The sequence below is a fragment of the Scyliorhinus torazame genome, chromosome 4, assembly GCF_047496885.1.
Source record: "Scyliorhinus torazame isolate Kashiwa2021f chromosome 4, sScyTor2.1, whole genome shotgun sequence".
Lineage (NCBI taxonomy): Eukaryota > Metazoa > Chordata > Chondrichthyes > Carcharhiniformes > Scyliorhinidae > Scyliorhinus > Scyliorhinus torazame.
Genome location: NC_092710.1, coordinates 148627307 through 148653182, shown reverse-complemented (window position 1 = coordinate 148653182; position 25876 = coordinate 148627307). Strand labels below are relative to the sequence as shown.

Here is a 25876-nt window from a genome sequence, read left to right as displayed (position 1 = left end):
CTGGTAGATCGCCAAGACCCTGTCCTCTCCAACCCACACCCCCGAGAGCACCCTATCCTGGATCCTGAGTGCTGGAAGCAGTGGGAACTCCCTCACCTGCTGTCTTACAAACGCCCTTACCTGCATGTTCTGGGGGGGAAGCCCAAATTTTTCCTCCAGCGCCCCAAGGCTCGCAGACGTCCCATCTAAAAACAGGTGCCCCATCCTTCTAATTCCTGCCCTGTGCCAGCTCAGGAACCCTCCATCCATTCTCCCCGGGACGAACCGATGGTTCTCCCGGATCGGCGACCAAACTGAAGACTCTGCCCTCTGAAGACCTGTGTGGCGTCTCCACTGCCCCCAAATTTTCAAAGTCGCCGCCACCACCGGACTCGTGGTGCACCTAGTCGGCGGGAGTGGCAGCGGTGCTGTCACCACGCTCCCAGACTCGTGCCCACACAGGACGCCATCTCCAGCCTCTTCCACGCCGCCCCCTCCCCCTCCATTACCCACTTGCATATCATCGCCACTGGAAGCCCAGTAATACCCACACAGATTAGGTAACGCTAACCCTCCTCTGTCCCTACTCCGCTCCAGAAACACCCTTCTCACCCTCGGGGTCTTTTTCGCCCACATGAATCCCATGATGCTCCTACTGACTCGCTTAAAAAAGGCTTTATGGATCAGGATGGGGAGGCACTGGAATATAAAATCTTCATCTTCACCGACTGTACCCTACCCGCCAGGGAGAGTGGCAGCATATCCCACCTTTTAAACTCCTCCATCTGCTCCACCAGCCTCGTCAGGTTGAGCTTGTGTAGGGCCCCCTAGCTCCTGGCCACCTGGAGCCCTAGGTGCCGAAAACTCCTTTCCTCCCTCTTCAGTGGAAGCTCGTCTATCCCCCTTCCCTGGTCCCCTGGGTTTACCACGAAGAGCTCACTCTTCCCCACGGTGAGCTTATACCCGGAAAAGTCCCCAAACTCCCTGAGGATCCGCATCACCTCTGGCATCCGCCCCACTGGGTCCGCCACATACAGTAACAGGTCATCGGCATACAACGATACCCGGTGTTCCTCCTCCTCCGGACCAGCCCCCTCCAGTTCCTGGACTTCCTTGGAGCCATAGCCAAAGGATCAATTGCCAATGCAAATAGCAAAGGGGATAGGGGGCATCCCTGCCTCGTCCCCCGGTACAGCCGAAAGCATTCCGACCTCCTCTGATTCGTGGCCACACTCGCCACCGGGGCTTCGTAAAGTAGCCTAACCCAACTAATGAACCCCTCCCCGAACCCAAACCTCCTCTACACTTCCCAAAGGTACCCCCACTCCACCCTATCGAAGGCCTTCTCCGCGTCCATCGCCGCCACTATTTCTGCTTCCCCCTCCACTGCAGGCATCATGATTACGTTAAGGAGCATCCGCACATTGGTATTCAGCTGCCTTCCCTTAACAAAACCCGTCTGGTCCTCGTGAATCACCCCCGGGACACAATCTCAATTCTGGTAGCCAACACCTTCGCGCCCACGTTGAGGAGAGAGATTGGCCTATAGACCCACACTGTAATGGGTCCTTGTCCCGCTTCAAGATCAGCACTCTGGACATCGTCGGGGGTAGGCCCCCCCCCTCACCTCATTGAAAGTCCTCACTAATAGAGGCCCCAGCAGGTCCATGTACTTCCGGTAAAATTCCACCGAGAACCCATCTGACCCCGGTGCCTTCCCTGCCTGCATACTCCCCAGCCCCTTAGTCAGCTCCTCCACCCCTACCGGTGCCCCAAGCCCAGCCACATGCTCCTCCTCCTCCCTCTGGAACCTCAGCCGATCAAAAAAATCGACCCCCCCCCCCCCCTCCATCGGGGGCTCAGACCTATGCAGCCCCTCATAAAAGTCTCTAAATACCCCATCTATTCCCACCGCACTCCGCACCGTGTTCCCCCCTTTATCCCTAACTCCCCCAATCTCCCTCGCTGCCTCCCGCTTCCAAAGCTGGTGTGCCAACATCCGGCTAGCCTTCTCCCCATACTTGTACACCGCCCCTTGCGCTGTCCTCCACTGCACCTCTGCCTTCTTGGTGGTCAACAGGTCGAACTCGTCCTGGAGGCTTCGTCGTTCCTTGAGTAGTCCCTCCTCGGGGACTTCTGCATATCTCCTATCCATCCTTAAAATCTCCCCCACCAATCTCTCCTTCTCTGTCCTCTCCTCCTTGTGGGCCCTAGTGGAGATTAGCTCTCCCCTAATCATCGCCTTCAGCGCCTTCCAGACCACCCCCACCTGAACCTCCCCATTATCGTTAGCCTCTAGATAGCTTTCAATGCACCCCCGGCCTCCAGGCCTGGAATCCGGCCCAACATGCGCTGCATAAATCCGGCATCGTCCCAATTCGGGGCATATACATTCACTAATACCATCCGCACCCCCTGCAGCTTACCACTCACCATCACATACCTACCTCCATTGTCTGCCACGATGTTCAGCGCCTCAAACGACATCTGCTTCCCCACCAAAATCGCCACCCCTCGATTCTTTGCGTCCAACCCCGAGTGGAAAACCTGCCCTACCCACCCCTTTCTCAGCCTAACCTGATCTGCCACCCTCAAATGCGCCTGCCTTCCTGCCTTCAGTCCCTTCAGGTGTGCGAACACACGGGCCCTCTTGACCGGCCTGTTAGGCCTCTCACATTCCAAATTATCAGCCGGATCAGGGGGCTTCCTGCCCCCCCCCCCCCCCCCCAAGCTAGGTCCCCCCCTAGCTGCGTTGCTCCCCCCATAGCACTCCTGTAAGTCAGCTGACTCCTGCTGACCCCGGCCACTCCCGCCACTCCATCGACCCCCCAGTGTGGTAGTCCCCTCCCCTTCCTCCTGCCCATCAGCTGGCGCTCCTCTCCAACACCACCCTCCCCCCTGGCCCTGTCCCCTTCCTTCCCTCGCGTGGGAAAAAGCCCACGCTTTCCATTAAACCGGCCCCGCCCTCTCTGGCGCAGCTCCCTTTTGCGGCCTAATCCCAGCTCCCCCACCTCGGGCCTCCCATCTCCCCTCCCCCCAACGGGGCCCTGTCCTTCCAACCACTGACGCCTACACTCTCACAAAACCCCCACTTCGAACCATTTCACCCTACCCCACCCAGCACCCAAGGAAACAATACAGAACAGAAGATCCCCCAAAGCACAGTAACCACAGTAGCCCCCCGCGACCTCCCCTCACAACCGACCCTCAGCCCGTGTCCAACTTGTCGGCCTGACTAAAGGTCCACGCCTCCGGCGTCTCAAAGTAATGGTGCAGGTCCTTAAACGTAACCCACAGTCGCGCCGGCTGCAGCATCCCGAATTTCACACCCTTCCGATGCAGAACCGCCTTAGCCCGATTGTACCCGGCCCTCTTTTTGGTCACCTCCGCGTTTCATTCCTGGTATATACGGACCTCTGCATTCTCCCACCTGCTGCTCCGCTCTTTTTTTGCCCATCTTAGGACACACTCCCTGTCCACCAAGCGGTGGAACCGCACAAATACCGCCCGCGGCGGCTCGTTAGACTTGACCCTCCTCGCCAGGTCTCGGTGGGCCCCATCCAGCTCCAGCGGCCTCGGGAAGGCACCTGCGCCCATCAACGTGTTCAGCATCTTGACTACATATGCTCCAGCATTCGACCCCTCCACTCCCTCCGGGAGACCCAGAATCTGCAGGGTCTTCCTCCTTGACCGCTTCTCCATGTCCTCGAACTTCTCCTGCCATTTCTTATGCAGCGCCTCGTGCGCCTTCACCGCCAGGCCCAATATCTCGTCCTCATTCTCCGAGGCCTTCTGCCGCACCTCCCGGATCGCCGCCCCTTGGGCCTTCTGGGTCTCGACCAGCTTGGCGATCGAACCCTTCATCGGCTCCAGCAGCTCTGCTTTCTATTCCGTGAAGCAGCGCTTGAGAAACTCCTGCTGCTCTTGCGACCACGCTGCCTGGTCTCTACCCGCTGCCATCTTGGCTTTCATCCCTCGCACTTTTCGCTGCACCCAAATTACTTTTTTCACCGCTCCACTCCTGGTCCAACCCATACAGTGCTGGGGAAATCGTACTGTTGCCTTCCCACACTGGGAACCGTCGAACAAATTCCACTGAGGCCCCTAAAAAGTGCCCAAAAGTCTGTTTCTGGCGGGAGCTGCCGAACGTGCGACTTAGCTCAGCACAGCCGCAACCGGAAGTCCAACTCTAGCAACTTAGTCAAACACTACTTGCTCTTTATAAAATCATGCTGATCTGATGGATTGTGTTTTGACTTTCCAAATGTCTTGATATTACTTCCTTAATAATTGATTCTAACAATTTCCCAACAACAGATGTTAAACTAACTGGCCTTTAATTTCCCACATTCTGCTTTCCTCGCTTTTTGAATAAGGGCATTACATTAGCATTTTCCAACCCATTGGAATCTTTCCCGTGTCCAAGGAATTTTGGAATATTATAACAATGGATCCACCATCTGCGCTGCCACTTCCTTTAACACCCTAGGATGTAGGCCATCAGTCACTGGGGACTTGTCTGCCTTTAGTCCCAATAGTTTATTGGGTACTATTTCCCTATTGATGATAATTGTTCTCAGTTTCACCCTTTCTATTACCATAATGGAAGCTTGGCCTTTTGGCTAAGATGAGTGTGAGGTCAGGTGTAATGCCTGGATCTGGTATGTCTCTCTTGTGAGGACCATGAATTGGATTCGATTTGAATTGGTTTGTGGAGCAGGCAAGGAGCTGGATTGAGGGTTTGCCCCTGTCCACACTCGAGCTCTGGCTTTGTAACTCTGATAAAGTAATAAATAAATAAAGAGCGACAAAATTGACAGCTCAGAATCCATGGATATAGAGTTTTCAAGCATGATAGAGAGGGAGTGAAAAGGTGGGGGTGTAGCATTATTCATTGAAGAATCAATTACAGCTGTGAGGAGGGAATGATATACTAATGAAGCATCAAATGAGGCCATATGAGTTGAGCTCAGAAATTTAAAAAAAAGGGCCAGCCACACACCCAGGAGTGTGCAGAGACCCCAAATAGTAGAAATCTTTAGGCAGATTTCTGAGTGCAAAACCAATTACAAAGATTTCTGAGTGCAAAATCCAAAAGGCATTAATAGTTGTAGACTTCAACTTCCCTAATATCAATTGGGATGCGAATAGTGTGAAGGATACAGAGTGCACAAATTCTTGAACTGCATTCAAGAGAACTTTTTTAGCTGGCACATCAGCCCAGTGTGAGGGAGCACAATTCTAGATTTTGTGTTGGGACATGAAAACTGGACAAGTGGATGGATTGGTGGGACCTGGCACCATTTTGGAGATGGTGACCAAAATAGTTAGATTTAGCATCATTATGTAAAAGGACAAAAGTTGAACAGGAGTAAAAGTTCTAAATTGGGGTGTTCGGGGGGGGGGGAGTTTTACAAAGCTGAGTAGTGAACTGGCAAAATTGGATGGATACAGCTACGAGAAGGAAAAACAATGTCAACCCAGTGGAAGGCATTTAAAATCTCGATTCAATAGGCACAGTGTAGACATGTCCCCACCAAAAAAATGGTGGTACTGCCAAATCTTAACCCCCTGGTTATCCAGTAGTATACAGGGTGAGATAATCAGAAAAAGAAACCTTATGATAGTCCTAAAAAGCTTAATACTGTAGAAGGCCTAGAGGAAATTAAATTAGGAAAGCAAAGAATGGATATGAAAAATATTGACATGTAAGATCAAAGAAAACCCAGTACAAGAAAAGCAAGAAAATAATTAACAGAAGGGTAGGGTTTATCATACATGTACATGGTGACTTTGTGTTGAGTCTGAAGATGTGGGCAGGGTTCTCAATAACTATTTTGTCTCTGTCTTCATTAAGGAGAAGGATAACACAGTCATTGTCTTCACTCAGGAGAACGATAATGCAGACAAACTATATAAAAAGAGAGTGAAATATTAGATACAATAAGCATAATGAGAGACTAAGTACTGGAGTAACTGACATCCTTGAAGGTTGATACATCACCAGGGTAGGATGGATTGTGTCCTAGGCTGTTAAAGGAAGTCAGGGAGGAAATAGCAGATGCTCATAAGATCAGTTTCCAATCCTCAGATACAGGTGAGGTACCAGAGAGGGTGGAGGATGTTGGTATTGTGACTGGACTAGTAATCTAGAGACCTAAGGTAATGCTGTATGGACCCAGGTCTGAATGCCACCACTGCAGATGGTGCAACTTGAATTCAATTAAAATCTGGGATTAAAAAGTATCACATGTTGACCGTGAAACCATTGATGAGTGTCTCAAAAGTCTATCTGGTTCACTAATGTTGTTTAGGGAAGGAAATCTGCCATTTTTACCGAGTCTGTGAAAAAACAGGATTGGAGGTCTGAAAATGTTGTACCATTATTTCAAAATTTTTTTTTGTTCATTGAGTGTGGGCATCCCTGGCTGAGCTGGCATCTACTGCCCATTCCTATGTGCCCTTGAACTGAGTGGTTTGCAAGGCCATGGTGCGATGCCATGCCATATGTAGGTCATATGTCCCGGCAATTGGATGTTCCTTCGTTTGCTAAGAATAGGTAGAGTACAGATCATATAAAACCAGTCTGCTATTGCAAAACCCAAAACAAAACTATTGTTTGATGTGATTCCACAATTGGCAACACTTGCTGAACAATCTTGAATGCGATTGTTACACTGACAACTAATTTAAAATCAGCTGAGCTCATAAAGTAATTTGTTTATGCTTGCTGGATAAATATGCAAACATAAGGGAGATGTTTAAGCTTTGCATTAAGTTTTTTAATTACATAGGAGCTTGGAGAGCCTGGAGTTCCCTGTTGCTTTCTCCATGGCAACGCCTCAGCTAATCAGAGTAGACTTTCCAATCAATCCAGCATCACCACCTCCTGTGGAGAAATCCAACCTGGCTAATTCCAGCCAATCAGTTTCCTCTTGATCATCAGAAAAATGATGGAAGGGATCATCAGCAGTGCTATCAAGCGGCACTTATTCAGCAATAACCTGCTCACTGATGCTCAAGGGGCGGCACAGTAGCACAGCGGTTAACACTGTTGCTTCACAGCGCCAGGAACCCGGGTTCGATTCTTGGCTTGGGTCACTATCTGTACGGAGTCTGCACGTTCTTCCCATGTCTGCATGGATTTCCCCCGGGTGCTCCGGTTTCCTCCCACAAGTCCCGAAAGGCGTGCTTCTTAGGTGAATTGGACATTCTGAATTCTTCCTCAATGTACCTAAACAGGCGCCATAGTGTGACGACAAGGGAATTTTTACAGTAACTTCTTTGCAGTGTTAATGTGACACTAATAAAGATCATTATTTGGGTTCTAACAGGGCCACTCAGCTCCTGACTTTATTACAGCCTTAGCCCTAACATGGACAAAAGAGGTGAATGCCAGAGGTGAGGTGAGAGTGACTGCCCTTGTCATCAAGGCAGCATTTGACTGAGTGTGGTATCCAGGAGCCCAAACAAAACTGGACTCGATGGGAATCGGAAGTGAGGAAACTCTCCACTAGTTGAGCCATACCTAGCACAAAGGAAGATGATTCTGGCTGTTGGAGGTCACTCACCTCAGTCCTAGGACATCACTGCTAGAGTTTCTCAGGGTAGTGTCCTGGTCCCAATCATTTCTGCTGCTTCATTAGGAATAGGCCACTAATTATGTTCGTATTAACTTTCTTCCTTTGAATGTCAGAAGTGATGATGTGCAATTCGAACGATTTGTGATCCTCTGATATTGAAGCAGTTCTTGCCCATAAGCAGTGAGCAAGATCTGGACAACATTCAGGCTTGGGTTGATTAGTGGCGAGTAACAATTGTGCAAAACATGTCTGTTTCGTTATGCTCTTGACGTAGCATAAGCTGCTTCCTTGATGTGCACTCTGACAAAGGAAGGTTCAGACTTGGAGATAGCTTTAACACATTTATTAAACTATTAACAATTCTACTTGGATTCAACTCTCCTGTTAATCCTGCTATAGCTACTCAGACAAACTAACCAGTCTACTACAATCCACGTGGTGGGTTTGATGTGTTTCAATCAACCCTGTCAATACTCACTAAGTGTCACCACTGGAAAGAGAGTGAGCATGTGTGCTGTGTCCTTTTATATGGGTTGGTGTAATGCCCCCCTGTGGTGGTGTCATGTCTAGGTGTCTTGATGTCTCTGGTGCTGCCTCTAGTGTCTAGCTAGGTGTAGTGTATGTACATTAACCCATTGTGTATTTACAGTGATGCATATCACCACATCCCCCCCCCCCCTCTTTTCGTGTTACATATTTTCTGTACAGTGTTAAAGAAAATTGAACAAAAACAGGTAGATAAGTGATGCTATGTAAAAGTTATGATGACTGTGATGACTATACAATAGTATACAAGACCAAATAATAGTTGCGATGACTTTGAGGATAAGACAATACAAAATAAAAGTTATGAGTCCAATAGTTCATGAATTTATATGGTCTGGTATAGAAGTGTCAATGGTGACGTTGTCATTCCCTCGTGAACGCCATCAGTGTCCTGGTGTTTGGTCATCAGGAGGTGTTCAAGTGTTCAAATCACTTCATTGACTGATTTGGAGTATGTTTCTTTTTTTTTTTCTCGATGCTTATGGTAGCAATTCTTGATGGCATCTGTCCTGAAAGCCAGGTTGCCTGTTGGTAGTGCAGCAAACGTGAACTGGTAAGATGCATCGCCTGCCATGGTATGTCATTGTACTGAGCTGAGCAGTAACAGTGTCCCTCATTTGCAGAGTTGTACTAGTCGTAGTTCCATTGTTGTTGTTTTTGTTGTGCTTGTTGCCGACGTTGTTGGCTCTGGTACGCTTCGTGTCGTTGTCTTTGTTGTTTGTGTAGATTTTGTTGTTGAGTTTGTTGCGCTCAATGACCACACCGAGTGGATTATACGAGTCCTTCACACAGTTACTCGTGTCAGCATTCTTTGTGGCACCTGCTGTTTCATTGAGCGTGCCGAGACTGATTCCGCGGCGCTCCCCGTCTGGAGTCATGTCTGGCTTACTTGAATCAACTTTGGCTTGACCATGCTCCCCGTCTGGAGTCTGGTCTGTTTCACCTGAGTCAGTTTTGGCTTGTCGATGCTCCCCGTCAGGAGCCCTTTCTGGTTCACCTGAATCAGCTGAGGCTTCTTGATGCTCCCCGTCCGGAGTCATTTCAGGTTCACTTGAATCTTCTGAGGTTTCGTGATGCTCCCCGTCTCCGGAATCAAAAGATTCAGGAATGCATTTGTTTGTGGAGAGGCTCGAGCGAATGAGGTTTGAAGTAACGTGGTGTCACCGGAGTCACCAGTAGTCTCACTGTGATTGTCGAGTGCCTCTGTACACACTAGCTGAGGTCTGTCACGTTGCACATCTTGTATGGGAAGTGGGATGCCATCGTCACTTGTCGCACATACAGTGGGTAGAACCTCAGTGTCGTCTTGTCATTCACTTGAGCTGGGTAGACTGTCAGAGTCTTCTTCTGGTGGCTCAAATAATCTGGGTGGACTGTCATAGTTGCTTTGTTGTTCATGTGAGCGTGGTAGACTGTCATAGTCTTCTTGCTGTTCACTTGAGCGTGGTAGACAGTCATAGTCTTCTTGCTGTTCACTGGAGCGTGGTAGACTGTCATAGTCTTCTTGCTGGGCACTTGAGCGTGGCAGACTGTCATAGTCTTTCTGTTGTTCACTTGAGTGTGGCAGACTTGCATCGTCTGCTGCTGGTAGCTCAGAGGGTTGCTAGACCCTCATGGTCTTGTTCATGCAAGGACTGCGCTCTGCGTTGCTTCCATCGTGGAGTCTGTCCACGAGCTCCCTGTGGAGGCTTGTGTCACTCCCTCTGTGGAGTCTTGCAGTATTCCCTGTGTGGAATCGTGCATTGGTCTCGCTGTGGAGACTGTCATCACTTCTTGTTCATGCAAGGACTGCGCTCTGGAGTCTTGCGTTGCTTCTATCGTGGAGGCCGTCCACGAACACGCTGTGGAGGCTTGTGTCACTGGAGTCACTTTCTGTGTGGAGACGTGCAGTTGTCTCGCTGTGGAATCTTTCATCGCTTTCTGTGTGGAGGCTGGGACCTTCGTGGTGCGTGGACCACTCTCTGTGTGGAGTCAGGGACTCTTTGTGGTGCGCGGACCACTCTGTGTGGCAGCAGGCCGCTCTCTGTTTCTTGGTGTCAGGCCGCAGCATAATCCTGCACTTACGAGTTGGGATGTCATATATGCTGGGCTGAGGGTTCCCCAATCCAAAGAACTCGTCGTCGGGGTCTTCAATGTACAACACTTCTAGTTGCGGTTTGGATTTGGTACTGGGGTAGTCATCTTCCAAGATGAAATCTTCGTCTGAGTCTACAAAAAACATATCATCATCTAGGTTGGTGCTAACTGCTTGTTGCAGGGTTCTGCGGAGGTTACTTTCAGCTACTGGTCGAATTTCGGGCATTGTGCTGTCATTCCAGGTGAAAGAATCTTGTTTTGAGGCGGTAAAAACATTTTTTCTTGTTTTGGGACATTTCCCCTTTAAGTGGGCGTGGACCGGGGCCTCTGACATCACGATGCTTGTGACGTAGAGCGTAGGAAGCGATTGCACATGCGCAGATTGCTGGTCCTTTACTCGGGGCTTTTTTCGCAATCGTGCATGTGCGGCTTCTCGCGCATGCGCAAATGGACATTCCCGTTCTTCACACAACTGCTCATGTGTCACTGGAGTCACTTTCTGTGTGGAGACGTGCAGTTGTCTCGCTGTGGAATCTTTCATCGCTTTCTGTGTGGAGGCTGGGACCTTCGTGGTGCTTGGACCACTCTCTGTGTGGAGTCAGGGACTCTTTGCGGTGCGCGGACCACTCTGTGTGGCAGCAGGCCGCTCTCTGTTTCTTGGTGTCAGGCCGCAGCATAATCCTGCACTTACGAGTTGGGATGTCATATGCTGCAAATCAAAACTGCCGTTTTCTGCAATGGAAAGCCTACCTTTGCCTTGTGGTCAGTACTGACGCAGAATTCTTGGAATTTGTCCAGGACTGCCTGGAAGTCGCTCTTGTTTTGCCCCTTTGAGTATTTGAAGGTCTCGAAGATTTCTGCTGCTTTTTAACCCGCGATGGTAAGTAGAAGCTTTATTTTCTCTGCATCCGCCATGCCATCTAAGTCGGACGTTGCCCGGTAGATCTCTAATCTCTGCCTGAACGCATGCCAGTTTGCACTAAGATTGCCGTGGTACCTGAGCTGCGGTGGAACCGGAATCTTGAACATCATGCCTGGGTGCTGTTGCCAGGTTGTCACAAATTTGTTGTGTTGAGATATAGGTATTCAACAGGTCACTCCTTGGTACCATGTTTTGTTATGCTCTTGACGTGGCATAAGCTGCTTCCTTGATGTGCACTCTGACAAAGGAAGGTTCAGACTTGGAGATAGCTTTAACACATTTATTAAACTATTAACAATTCTCCTACTTGGATTCGACTCTCCTGTTAACCCTGCTGTAGCTACTCGGACTAACTAACCAGTCTGCTACAATCCACGTGGTGGGTGTGATGTGTTTCAATCAACCCTGTCTGTACTCACTAAGTGTCACCACTGGAAAGAGAGTGAGCATGTGTGCTGTGTCCTTTTTATATGGGTTGGTGTAATGCCCCCCTGTGGTAGTGTCACGTCTGGGTGTCTTGCTGTCTCTGGTGCTCCCTCTAGTGTCTAGCTAGGTGTAGCGTATGTACATTAACCCCTTGTGTATTTACAGTGATGCATATCACTACAATGTCCAACGAGAGATTCTAGATATCGCCCCATGACATTCACTGGCATTACTATTGCTGAATTCCCCACTATCAGCATCTTGGCAATTACCATTGGACAAATGGGCCAGCTATAAGAGGCTAAAAGAGCAGATCAGAGACTGGGGATTCTGGAGAGTAACTCTCCTCCTAATTCCCAAACCTGCCCACCATCCACAAGGTACAAGCCAGGAATGTGATGGAACACTCCACTTTCCTGGATGAGAGCAGCACTAACAACACTCAAAAAGCTCCATACCAACCAGGATAAAGCAGTCTGCTTTATTACCACCTTCAATATTTACTCCCTTCACCACTGATGCACAGTGGCAGGAGTGTACACCATCTACAAAATGCACTCGGGAACTAACCAAGACTCTTTCGATAGCACCTTCCAAACTCGTGACCTCTACCATCTAGAAGGACAAGGGCAGCAGCTGCATTGGAACACAACCCCCTGCATGTTTCCCGTCAAGCCATACACTATCCTGACTTGTAACTCCATCACTTCCTTCACTTGCAGAGAAAAATATCCTGGCACTCCCTTCCTAATAACATTGGATGTACCTGCACCAAATGGATAGCAGCAGTTCAAGAAGGCAATTCCAACACCAACTTCTCAAAGGCAATTGGAGATGGGCAATAAAAATGCTGGCCTAACCAGCAATACCCATGCAATACACCAATACAAAAGAATAAGAAATGTTGTGAATTACCAAAAGTCTATAAAATAATGAGGACCATAGATAAGGTAGATGGTCAACATCTTTTCCCAAAGGTAGAGTCTAGAGCTGGAGGGCATAGGTTTAAGGTGAGAGAGGAGAGATACAAAAAGAGACCAGAGGGGCAATTTTTTCACACAGAGGATGAGCATCTGGAACGAGCTGCCAGAGGCTGTGGTCGAGGACGGTACAATTTCTTCTTTTAAAAAGCAGTTAGACAGTTACATGGGCAGAGTTGGTATAGAGGAATATGGGCCAAATGCGGGCAATTGGGACTAGCTTAGTGATAGAAACTGGGCAGCATGGACAAGCTGGGCCGAAGGGCCTGTTTCCATTCTGTAAACATCCATGACCAATGTACAGTTTTTAAACTATTCTGAGCAAGCAGTAATTTTTTATAAACCAACTTGGCTCTTAAGATTACCAAAGGATTTTATTTGTGCTGCATGTAATTGAAAGTGTCTAGGTATGGCAGTAATAAAAATGACCCGCACAATAAAGAAAATTGGGATCAGTACTTTTGTAGGGGTTTTTAATCTAACATTATAGTGCAATTTTCTGTGTGATCTTTAAAACGTGTTACGGGGGTAGCATGTTGGTTGGCAAGTAAACGGCAGCAAAGTGTGATTGTGATATGAATTCTTCTTGTGGTCCCTACAGTTAGAATTCCGAACTCAGTCAAGCAGTGTGAAGTAATAACAGCATATTGAAGCTAAATTCCTTCTCGCAGGAGGACAGTCTGCCCCATACAAACTTGTGATTATCTGTCTGGGTGGGGCCTCTGAACCAGTCATTTGCTTGTCTGCCTTCCAAGTCAAGAATAGTGTGGAAAAGTAAGGAAGGGAAGAGGTGAAAAGGTTTATGTTCTGAAAGGACATCACTTTGAGGATATTTATAATGTAACTGAAATGATTTCTGATGGCTTGAATACAAAACCTAACCATGTTTCAGTTTGTACTGGTAAGTTATATCCGACAAGTGTAGGATATGTTGCTAATTAAAGCAGCAAAGTATCTTGAGTTCCTTTTAAGAATAAAGAAATGTAATGTTTTTTTAAAAAGTGGGAACCGTAAAACACAACTGCTTTTTAAGGAGAATGCTGCAGTCTTTTTCAATGAGGTCCATGTAGATTAAAATGTGAATTGAACAAATGCTTTTGTTTAGTGTTACAGGATTTGGGGTTAGTCTGCAGGTGAGTTAATAGATGCATGGAAAGTTTGGTATTGATTCATTCTTTCGTAATAAAATGGGTATTTTTCTTAATTTTTGCGCATGCTGGTTAGAATTATTTGATTCTGGAGTCTGCTTCTATCATTTGTATAAGAGGGGGTGGGGTAGAAAAGACTTCATGACTTTTTAAAAGCAGCTAAATCTTTGTTTTGCCTAATGCAGGGTGGCTGGACTGCCCTTATGTGGGCAGCATACAAAGGTCATACGGAAATTTCACGATTACTTCTCGAGAAAGGTGCAAATCCAAATATTACTGGACAGGTGAGCAACTTGTTTCTGAATAATGCTGGGGCATTTATTGTAATCTGTGATAGATTTTTCTTTTGATATACATGCTTTTCAGTGGATTTGTTTTAAGTCTGCATATGTTATTTTACTCTCAACTTTATTAAGTACGCATTGTCACGCCATTTAGAAAGGATCTGTCAGATATTTGTGTTACCGATTCGATCCTGACCCCGGGTCACTGTGTGTGTGGAGTTTGCACATTCTCCTCGTGTCTGCGTGAGTCTCACCACCAAAACCCAAAGATATGCAGGGTAGGTGGATTGGCCACACTAAATTACCCTTTAATTGAAAAAACAGATTGTGCTACGATCCCAGTTGGTGCTACTGCTGGATGGGAAGGTCCCAAAATGGAACCCTGGCTCAGAAGACCATAACATTTACTTTTTTTTCAGAAAACATGAAAGAACAGAGTCACGGGACTGCCACTTGGCCGTTAACAACAAAAAAATTATTAAACATGAAAGGTTTGAATATAACACAATACTTCTTCACTCCCACTTATTTTTACAAATGTACTCCGATTTCTAGGATAATGCAAGTTGCACAATATATCTTGTGCTATAATATTCTCAATAAACACACAGTCCCTGTAACCCAACAGACTAACTGTGGTCAGACAACACCTAACTCTGAAACCAGCGGCAGGTGCCACTCAATCGATCCTCTATGGGGTTTTCCTTAAATTCTTCCCCAGATGATTGCCACACAAGTGATTCCAAACAAAATCACGCTTTAAAATCTTCTTTCACACAATGCTTTCCCACAGTTGTTTTAACAGGCACCCACCTCCAATTTTTCCAGCAGATCCTGTGTATATGGAGTGCTTGTCCATAGGGGATGGCTTCTTTAATGTGTTTAGGGACCTGTGTTTAGGGACCTTTGCTCAGACGAGGAGGAGCATAACAGACATCTACAGACGTTGAAAGATGCCCTCGTACGAACGTGATATGGTGCTCGACTCATCGATCGACAGTTCCAACGCGCCACACCAAAAAACCGCACCGACCTCCTCAGAAGACAAACATGGGACACAACCGACAGAATACCATTCGTCGTCCAGTACTTTCCCGGAGTGGAGAAACTACGGCATCTTCTTCACAGCCTTCAACACGTCATCGATGAAGATGAACATCTTGCCAACGTCATCCCCACACCCCCATTACTTGCCTACAAACAACCGCGCAACCTCAAAACAAACCATTGTTTGCAGCAAACTACCCAGCCTTCAGAATAGTCATCACGACACCACACAACCCTGCCATGACAATCTCTGCAAGACGTGCCAGATCATCGACATGGATACCACCATTACACGTGAGAACACCACCCACCAGGTACGCGGTGCATACTCGTGCGACTCGGCCAACGTTGTCTACCTCATACGCTGCAGGAAAGGATGTCCCGAAGCGTGGTGCATTGGCGAGACCATCCAGACGCTGCGACAACGAATGAACGGACATCGCGCGATAATCACCAGGCAGGAATGTTCCCTTCCAGTCGGGGAACACTTCAGCAGTCAAGGGCAATCAGCCTCTGATCTTCGGGTAAGCGTTCTCCAAGGCGGCCTTCAGGACGCGCGACAACGCAGAATCGCCGAGCAGAAACTTATAGCCAAGTTCCGTGCACATGAGTGCGGCCTGAACCGGGACCTGGCATTCATGTCGCATTACATTCATCCCCCACCATCTGGCCTGCGAAATCCTACCAACTGTCCTGGCTTGACACAATTCACACCTCTTTAACCTGGGGTTACCCCATCTCTGAATCTGTAAAGATTTAATCACCTGCTAATGCTCGTATTCCAAGCATTGTCTGGCATCTTTGAATCTGTCTATATATATGTTTCTGGAAGATACCCCTTCATTCACCTGAGGCAGGAGCTGCGCTCCGAAAGCTAGTGACACCGAAACAAACCTGTTGGACTTTAACCTGGTGTTGTAAGACTTCTTACTGATCATTACCTCATGGTACGACTTTACTGCTTCTAGCAGGACTGTGAGAGCGACCATCTCTCTCCCTGCTAAGCTCCAAACGCTTATAGGTTCAGTTTTAAACACACTCAAAAAATATTTTCCTGCATTGCTGCCTCACAGGCTGTGGACCCGGGTTCGATTCCAGCAACAGGCCACTGTCCTTGTGGTGTTTGCACATTCTCCCAGTGTCTGCATAGGTCTCACCCCCCCCAACCCAAAGATGTGCAGGGTAGGTGGATTGGCCACAAAAATTACCCCTTTATTGGGGGAAAAAAAAGAATTGGGTACTCAATTTATTTAGAAAAAAAGTATTTCCCCTAAAGGTGCCCAGGTTGCTTAGCAATATCTCTTTTTTACTTCTCACGTCATAAATTCTCTCTCAGCACAATAGAACGTTTGAACTGAAAGCAAGAAACTCCATACATGCAAACGCCTTTGTCTAACATGAATCGAATTAGAGTGTACCCTCTCCTACATAAAAACACTTAAATTGAACCTACTTGAATCCATACCCTATTTCTAATTATTTAAAAATACAAATAAATGTAAATACCACCAGTCTCGGAGGACCATCGGCGCTTTCCCCTCTGAGAGTAACTCACTACATGACTCCCCAAAGTCTATTAGCCATTTACAAAGCACAAATCAGGGGTCTGATGGTGTACTCTGCACTTGCCTAGATAGTGCAACTCCAACAATACTCAAGAATCTCGCCACCATTCAGGGCCAAGCGACTCACTTGATAGGCACCCCAACCATCACCGTAAACATTTGCACTCTCCACCACCGACGCAGCAGGGTGTACCATCTACGAGATGCAATGCAACAATTCACCAAGGCTCCTTTGACAATAGCTTCTAAACCTATGCTTCTACCACCTCGAAGGATAAGGGCAGCTGACGCACGGGAGCACCAACTACAAGTTCCTCATTGAGCCACACAGCATTCTAACTGTGGAACTATGTTTCTGTTCCTTCACTGTTGCTGGATTTAAATCTTGGAACTCCCTTCCTAGCAGGTGTACCTACACCACATGGACTTCTGGGATTAATGAAAGCACCTCCGTGCCACCTTTCAAGGGAAATTAGGAATTGTAAATAAATGCTGGCCTTGCCAGTGATGCTCACATCCTGTGAACAAATAAATAAAAAACATTCAATCATCGCAAAGTTTACCTGATAGTGTTTTTTTTAATGTACCTAGTTTCATTTTGCCATATGTTTGCTCAGTCTTCTTTGAAGAAATTAGGTATAAATACAAAAGACACATGTACTTGACCCAAATTACAAGATCATGCTATTGTAACTCCTGGCCTATGGTATCGTACAAGTAGATGCAAGGAAATTTGAGTCAATTCACATAAAAGCAATATATTTGGAGGGAGCAGCTAACTAGTGAATGCAAGAGGATATCCATGGTGGACCTGAACTTTGAGAGGCACTTAGCCCAACAAAGCTCATCAATATAGAATCACACATCCCTTCTCGCTTAGCAACCAAACATTTTGTTTTTACATCTGCTATCCTGCTGATGTGCTGTCCTAGCCATTGGTTACATTCTGTTGAAATAAACTTTTACTTGTACCTAGATTTTGTGGTCAGCAGTGAACATAAGAAATAGGAGCTGGATTAGGCAGGGGATTTGGTCCATTGAACCTGCTCTACCATTCAACAAGATAATATCTGACCTTGTTCCTCGACTCCACCTTGCCACACTATCCTGATATCCCTTAATACACAAAAATCCATTACCTTTATTTTGAATACTTTGAATGACTGAACATTCACACTCTGGGGTAGAGAATGTCTAAGTTTCACAATCCTTTGACTGAAGAAATTATTTTTCATCGAAATGACGGACCCCGTTGTGACCTTATTTTTGAGATTCCCCATGTCGGCGAAAATTCTTCTCATCGTTGTTAATCAGTCAAGCCTCTTAAGAATTTTGTTTGTTTTGATGAGATCAACTCTCATTCTCCTAAACTCCTGAGGATGCAGGCCTGGTCTACTTGATCCCTTCTCAGGACAATCTCCTCATTTCTAGAACCAGTTCCGTGTACCTCCCTACAGGGCAAGCATGTCTGTCTTTAGATATGGAGAACAAAGTCACATTTCATTGTTGGCTGTACAAATGTAATGAGACTCCTTTACTCTTGTACTCCAAGCACTTTGTAACAGAAGCTAACATCTTTATTGTTTGTGGTATCTGCATGGAACTGTCTCGGATTTAACCACTAGGGCATCCAGGCACCTCTTGGATGCAAGCATTTCCCATCCTTTCTCCGGTCAAAATGTATATGGCTTTATTTTTCCAACCAAAGTGGATAACTTCACCACGTTGATTTCCACCTGCTATGTTCTCATCGCTCACTCGACCTATTTATGTCCCTCTGTAGTTTATTTTGCATTCTGGTCTCCTGCTTTTTCCATCTAAATTTATATTGTCAGCAAACTTGGAACATTACATTTGTCCCTTGGTCAATATAGATTGTAAATAGCTGAGACTGAAGTACCGATTATTGCAGTGCAGCATTAGTTGTATCCTGTGATTCCTGAAATGTCTGGTTTATTCCTATTGTCTGTCATCATTCCATTATCCAATATTCTGTCCAGGCTAATATAGTGTCTTAATCCCATGAGTCCCAATGTGTAATAACATCTTGTGTGACACCTTATCCTTTGATTCGAAAATCCAAATACAAACTAGATTCACTGGTTTCCCCCTTATCCATCCTGCCTAGTTAAATCATCAAAATACTCTTATCAGGTTTGTCAAACAGGATTTCCCTTTCTTAAATGCACAGTAATTCTGCTTAATCATAAGATTTTCTAAGTGACCTGTTATTATACTTTAATTATAGATTCTAGTATTTTACACACTACTGGGCTAACTGGCCCACAGCTCCCAGTTTTTCTTGGTCCCCTTTCTTAAATAATGGGCCACCTTCCAATTCTTGGGCTCAGTTCTAGAATCAAAGGAATTCTGGAAGATGAGAACCAATGCATCCATTATTTTTGCACCTACCTCTTAAAACACTAGGATGGAGGTTGTCTGATTGCAAGGATTTGCTTCCCTTAGTGCCATTAATTTCTCCGGTACTACAATACTTTGTTTTACATTATTCATCGCTAGACCCTTAGTTTTCCGTTATCTCTGGAGTTTTGTTTAGTATCTTCAACTGTGAAGACAGATGTAAAGTATTTGATTAACACCGTTGCAATTTCCTTTTTCCCTGTTACAATTTTACCTGTTTCATGCCTCCTAAATTGGCCCACCTTTACATTCACTAATCTTTCCGATATACGATCCTGTAGAAATAGTACCTGCATAGTAACTGTCAAACAGATAATCTGTTTCTATGTCTCTTGCTAGTCTCCTCATTTTCTCTTTTCAATTTCTTGGTCCTCCTTATCTCAATTCTAAGCTTGTCCCAACCCACAGGCTTGCTACAAACCGAATATACTTTATCTGTTAATCCAAAAATCGAATACATCCAAAAACTGCACTTTTTAAAAACCTCATCGACCTTTAGTGCGGGAAGTTGACCTGAGCCAACGTGACCTGAGCCGACACAAGCCTTTCTGACCTCACCCGACCGTTATTATTCAGTGGTACATCTTACGTTTCTAGCCATTTTATTTATTTTAGACTAAAGCTAGCCAGCCTGTGTGTGGTAACCAAAAACTGAAATAATCTGAAATGCCATCAACCCCAAGAGCTTTGGATAAAGGATACTCAACTTGTACTTTTTTTTGGCAGCATTTTAAACCTCTTCCTTTGATCTAATTTGTTGGCTATGGTTCAACCAAGTTTTCTGTATGTTTTCTGTGCCTTTAAGGTGTATTTATTTTTCAAATTATGTATTCTTTAATTGCTAGCCATTGGTTGTTCAGGGTCATTTCATTTAATGTAACTTTCCAATCTGTCTTCGCCATCTTGACCCTATGTAGTTTTCCTTGTTTGGTTTAAAAACCCAGTTTTGGTTAACTATATCACTTTCAAACTCAGTATAATATTACATTTTGTTATGGTCCCCGTTTCCTTTTCTCCACATTTAATAATTTTTTAAAAAAAATTAAATATTTTATTGAAAATTTTTGGTCAACCAACACAGTACATTGTGCATCCTTTACACAATATTATAACAGCACAAATAACAATGACCTATTTTATATAAACAAAAAAAATGAATAAATATTAAATAACAAAAATGAAAACTAGCCCTAATTGGCAACTGCCTTGTCACAAGTAACCCCCCCCCCCCCCGATCCTGGGCTGCTGCTGCTGCCTTCTTTTTCCCATTCCATCTATCTATCCGCGAGGTATTCGACGAACGGTTGCCACCGCCTGGTGAACCCTTGAGCCGACCCCCTTAGGACGAACTTAATCCGCTCTAGCTTTATAAACCCCGCCATGTCATTTATCCAGGTCTCCACCCCCGGGGGCTTGGCTTCTTTCCACATTAGCAATATCCTGCGCCGGGCTACTAGGGACGCAAAGGCCAAAACATCGGCCTCTCTCGCCTCCTGCACTCCCGGCTCTTGTGCAACCCCAAATATAGCCAACCCGCAGCTTGGTTCGACCCGGACCCCCACTACTTTTGAAAGCACCTTTGTCACCCCCATCCAAAACCCCCGTAGTGCCGGGCATGACCAAAACATATGGGTATGATTCGCTGGGCTTCTCGAGCACCTCGCACACCTATCCTCCACCCCAAAAAATTTACTGAGCTGTGCTCCAGTCATATGCGCCCTGTATAATACCTTAAACTGAATCAGGCTTAGCCTGGCACACGAGGACGACGAGTTTACCCTGCTTAGGGCATCTGCCCACAGCCCCTCCTTGATCTCCTCCCCCAGCTCTTCTTCCCATTTCCCTTTTAGTTCATCTACCATAGTCTCCCCTTCGTCCCTCATTTCCCTATATATATGACACCTTACCATCCCCCACCCATGTCTTTGAGATCACTCTGTCCTGCACCTCTTGTGTCGGGAGCTGCGGAAATTCCCTCACCTGTTGCCTCGCAAAAGCCCTCAGTTGCATATACCTGAATGCATTCCCTTGGGGCAACCCATATTTCTCGGTCAGCGCTCCCAGACTCGCGAACTTCCCATCCACAAATAGATCTTTCAGTTGCGTTATTCCTGCTCTTTGCCACATTCCATATCCCCCATCCATTCCCCCCGGGGCAAACCTATAGTTGTTTCTTATCGGGGACCCCCCCAAGGCTCCAGTCTTTCCCCTATGCCGTCTCCACTGTCCCCAAATCTTCAGTGTAGCCACCACCACCGGGCTTGTGGTGTAGTTCCTCGGTGAGAACGGCAATGGGGCTGTCACCATAGCCTGTAGGCTAGTCCCCCTACAGGACGCCCTCTCTAATCTCTTCCACGCCGCTCCCTCCTCCTCTTCCATCCACTTACTCACCATTGAAATATTAGCGGCCCAATAATACTCACTTAGGCTCGGTAGTGCCAGCCCCCCCCTATCCTTGCTACGCTGTAAGAATCCCTTCCTCACTCTCGGGGTCTTCCCGGCCCACACAAAACCCATGATGCTCTTTTCAATCCTTTTAAAAAAAAGCCTTCGTGATCACCACCGGGAGGCACTGAAACACAAAGAGGAATCTCGGGAGGACCACCATCTTAACCGCCTGCACCCTCCCTGCCATTGACAGGGATACCATATCCCATCTCTTGAAATCTTCCTCCATCTGTTCCACCAACCGTGTTAAATTTAACCTGTGCAATGTGCCCCAATTCTTAGCTATCTGGATCCCCAGGTAACGAAAGTCCCTTGTTACCTTCCTCAACGGTAGGTCCTCTATTTCTCTACTCTGCTCCCCTGGATGCACCACAAACAACTCACTTTTCCCCATGTTCAATTTATACCCTGAAAAATCCCCAAACCCCCCAAGTATCCGCATTATTTCTGGCATCCCCTCCGCCGGATCCGCCACGTATAGTAGCAAATCGTCCGCATACAAAGATACCCGGTGTTCTTCTCCTCCCCTAAGTACTCCCCTCCACTTCTTGGAACCCCTCAACGCTATCGCCAGGGGCTCAATCGCCAGTGCAAACAATAATGGGGACAGAGGGCATCCCTGCCTTGTCCCTCTATGGAGCCGAAAATATGCAGATCCCCGTCCATTCGTGACCACGCTCGCCACTGGGGCCCTATACAATAGCTGCACCCATCTAACATACCCCTCTCCAAAACCAAATCTCCTCAACACCTCCCACAAATAATCCCATTCCACTCTATCAAATGCTTTCTCGGCATCCATCGCCACTACTATCTCCGTTTCTCCCTCTGGTGGGGCCATCATCATTACCCCTAACAACCTCCGTATATTCGTGTTCAGCTGTCTCCCCTTCACAAACCCAGTTTGGTCCTCGTGGACCACCCCCGGGACACATTCCTCTATTCTCATTGCCATTACCTTGGCCAGGACCTTGGCATCTACATTTAGGAGGGAAATTGGTCTGTAGGACCCGCATTGTAGCGGGTCCTTTTCCTTCTTTAAGAGAAGCGATATCGTTGCTTCAGACATAGTCGGGGGCAGTTGCCCCCTTTCCTTTACCTCATTAAAGGTCCTCGTCAGTACCGGGGCGAGCAAGTCCAAATATTTTCTATAGAATTCGACTGGGAATCCATCTGGTCCCGGGGCCTTTCCCGTCTGCATGCTCCTAATTCCTTTCACCACTTCTTCTACCTCGATCTGTGCTCCCAGTCCCACCCTTTCCTGCTCTTCCACCTTGGGAAATTCCAGCCGATCCAAGAAGCCCATCATTCTCTCCCTCCCCTCCGGGGGTTGAGCTTCATATAATTTTTTATAAAATGTCTTGAACACTCCATTCACTCTCTCCGCTCCCCGCTCCATCTCTCCTTCCTCGTCCCTCACTCCCCCTATTTCCCTCGCTGCTCCCCTTTTCCTCAATTGGTGTGCCAGCAACCTGCTCGCCTTCTCCCCATATTCGTACTGTACACCCTGTGCCTTCCTCCATTGTGCCTCTGCAGTGCCTGTAGTCAGCAAGTCAAATTCCACATGCAGCCTTTGCCTTTCCCTGTACAATCCCTCCTCCGGTGCTTCCGCATATTGTCTGTCCACCCTCAAAAGTTCTTGCAGCAACCGCTCCCGTTCCTTACTCTCCTGCTTCCCTTTATGTGCCCTTATTGATATCAGCTCCCCCCTAACCACCGCCTTCAACGCCTCCCAGACCACTCCCACCTGGACCTCCCCATTATCATTGAGTTCCAAGTACTTTTCAATGCACCCCCTCACCCTTAGACACACCCCCTCATCCGCCATTAGTCCCATGTCCATTCTCCAGGGTGGGCGCCCTCCTGTTTCCTCCCCTATCTCCAAGTCCACCCAGTGTGGAGCGTGATCCGAAATGGCTATAGCCGTATACTCCGTTCCCCTCACCATCGGGATCAATGCCCTACCCAACACAAAAAAGTCTATGCGCGAGTAGACTTTATGGACATAGGAGAAAAACGAGAACTCCTTACTCCTAGGTCTACTAAATCTCCACGGGTCTACACCTCCCATCTGCTCCATAAAATCTTTAAGCACCTTGGCTGCTGCCGGCCTCCTTCCAGTCCTGGACTTCGATCTATCCAGCCCTGGTTCCAACACCGTATTAAAGTCTCCCCCCATTATCAGCTTTCCCGTCTCTAGGTCCGGAATGCGTCCTAGCATCTGCCTCATAAAATTGGCATCATCCCAGTTCGGGGCATATACGTTTACCAAAACCACCGTCTCTCCCTGTAGTTTGCCACTCACCATCACGTATCTGCCCCCGTTATCCGCCACTATAGTCTTTGCCTCGAACATTACCCGCTTCCCCACTAATATAGCCACCCCCCTGTTTTTCGCATCTAGCCCCGAATGGAACACCTGCCCCACCCATCCTTTGCGCAGCCTAACCTGGTCTATCAGTTTCAGGTGCGTTTCCTGTAACATAACCACATCTGCCTTAAGTTTCTTAAGGTGTGCGAGTACCTGTGCCCACTTTATCGGCCCGTTCAGCCCTCTCACGTTCCACGTGATCAGCCGAGTTGGGGGGCTTCCCACCCCCCCCCTTGTCGATTAGCCATCACCTTTTTCCAGCTCCTCACCCAGTTCCCACGCAGCTGTATCTCCCCCAGGCGGTGCCCCCCCGCCCATCCTCTCCCGTACCCGCTCCCCCCTCTCCCCAGCAGCAGCAACCCAGTAATTCCCCCCTCCCACCCCCCCCGCTAGACCCCCCGCTAGCGTAATTACTCCCCCCATGTTGCTCCCAGAAGTCAGCAAGCTCTGGCTGACCTCGGCTTCCCCCCGTGACCACGGCTCGCACCGTGCGACGCCCCCTCCTTCCTGCTTCTCTATTCCCGCCATAATTATCATAGCGCGGGAACCAAGCCCGCGCTTCTCCCTTGGCCCCGCCCCCCATGGCCAACGCCCCATCTCCTCTCCCTCCCCACCTCCCCCCATCACCACCTGTGGGAGAGAGAAAAGTTACCACACCGCAGGATTAGAACATAAAACCCCTCTTTGCCCCCCACATTCGCCCCACCACTTTGTTCAAACGTTCTTTTTAATAACCCACTCATTCCAGTTTTTCTTCTACAATAAAAGTCCACGCTTCATCCGCCGTCTCAAAGTAGTGGTGCCTCCCTCGATATGTGACCCACAGTCTTGCCGGTTGCAGCATTCCGAATTTTATCTTCTTTTTATGAAGCACCGCCTTGGCCCGATTAAAGCTCGCCCTCCTTCTCGCCACCTCCGCACTCCAGTCTTGATAAACGCGGATCACCGCGTTCTCCCATTTACTGCTCCGAGTTTTCTTAGCCCATCTAAGGACCATTTCTCTATCCTTAAAACGGAGGAATCTCACCACTATGGCTCTGGGAATTTCTCCTGCTCTCGGTCCTCGCGCCATAACTCGGTATGCTCCCTCCACCTCCAACGGACCCGCCGGGGCCTCCGCTCCCATTAACGAGTGCAGCATCGTGCTCACATATGCCCCGACGTCCGCTCCCTCCACACCTTCAGGAAGACCAAGAATCCTCAGGTTGTTCCTCCTTGCGTTGTTTTCCAGTGCCTCCAACCTTTCCACACATCGTTTCTGATGTGCCTCCTGCATCTCCGTCTTCACCACCAGGCCCTGTATATCGTCCTCATTCTCGGCTGCCTTCGCCTTCACGACCCGAAGCTCCCGCTCCTGGGTCTTTTGTTCCTCCATTAGCCCTTCGATCGCCTGTAGTATCGGGGCCAACAGCTCTTTCTTCATTTCCTTTTTTATCTCTTCCACGCAGCATTTCAAGAACTCTTGTTGTTCAGGGCCCCATGTGAAACTGCCACCTTCCGACGCCATCTTGGTTTTTGCTTGCCTTCCTTGCCGCTGTTCCAAAGGATCCGCTGCAATCCGGCCACTTTCCTCTCCTTTTTCCATCCGTGTCCAGGGGGAATTCCCTTCTGGTTTACCGCACAGTGTTTTTAGCCGTTAAAATTGCCGTTGGGGCTCCTATCAAGAGCCCAAAAGTCCGTTCCACCGGGAGCTGCCGAAACGTGCGACTTAGCTGGTCATCGCCGCACCCGGAAGTCCCACATTTAATAATTAACCCTATTCTCATTGCACAATGTTAGATCCAAAATAAAATGTTGGATCTTCGACTTTCTGATCTAGTAACTGTAACTTTCTTATGCATTTCCATGAATCCACCATTCACACCATTTTTGCACATTTGGTTTGCTCAGTTTATGTGAAGTTTAAATTCCCTCATGATTGCTAAATTGCACTTGCAATATTCATCTCGAATTTCTTTTAACAAACATTTTATGAAGGCATTTATGGTTTTATAACAACAAAAGATACAAATACAAATGTGAACATAATTCAGTGCGTAACACACCCCTCCATCTCCCACTGTTCCCACCTAAGATGGAC

At 47.4% G+C, this 25876-nt stretch overlaps 1 protein-coding gene across 4 annotated transcripts in view; it reads left to right on the top strand.

Annotated features, from left to right (window-relative positions):
• The window catches only part of LOC140410523 (kinase D-interacting substrate of 220 kDa-like), a 267277-nt gene that overhangs the window by 74944 nt on the left and 166457 nt on the right, over window positions 1–25876 (top strand). For all 4 annotated transcript variants that reach the window (XM_072498731.1, XM_072498730.1, XM_072498728.1 and 1 more), the window contains exon 5: window positions 13846–13944. In XM_072498731.1, the coding sequence (XP_072354832.1) occupies window positions 13846–13944 (99 nt within the window). The remainder of the gene's footprint in view (window positions 1–13845; window positions 13945–25876) is intronic.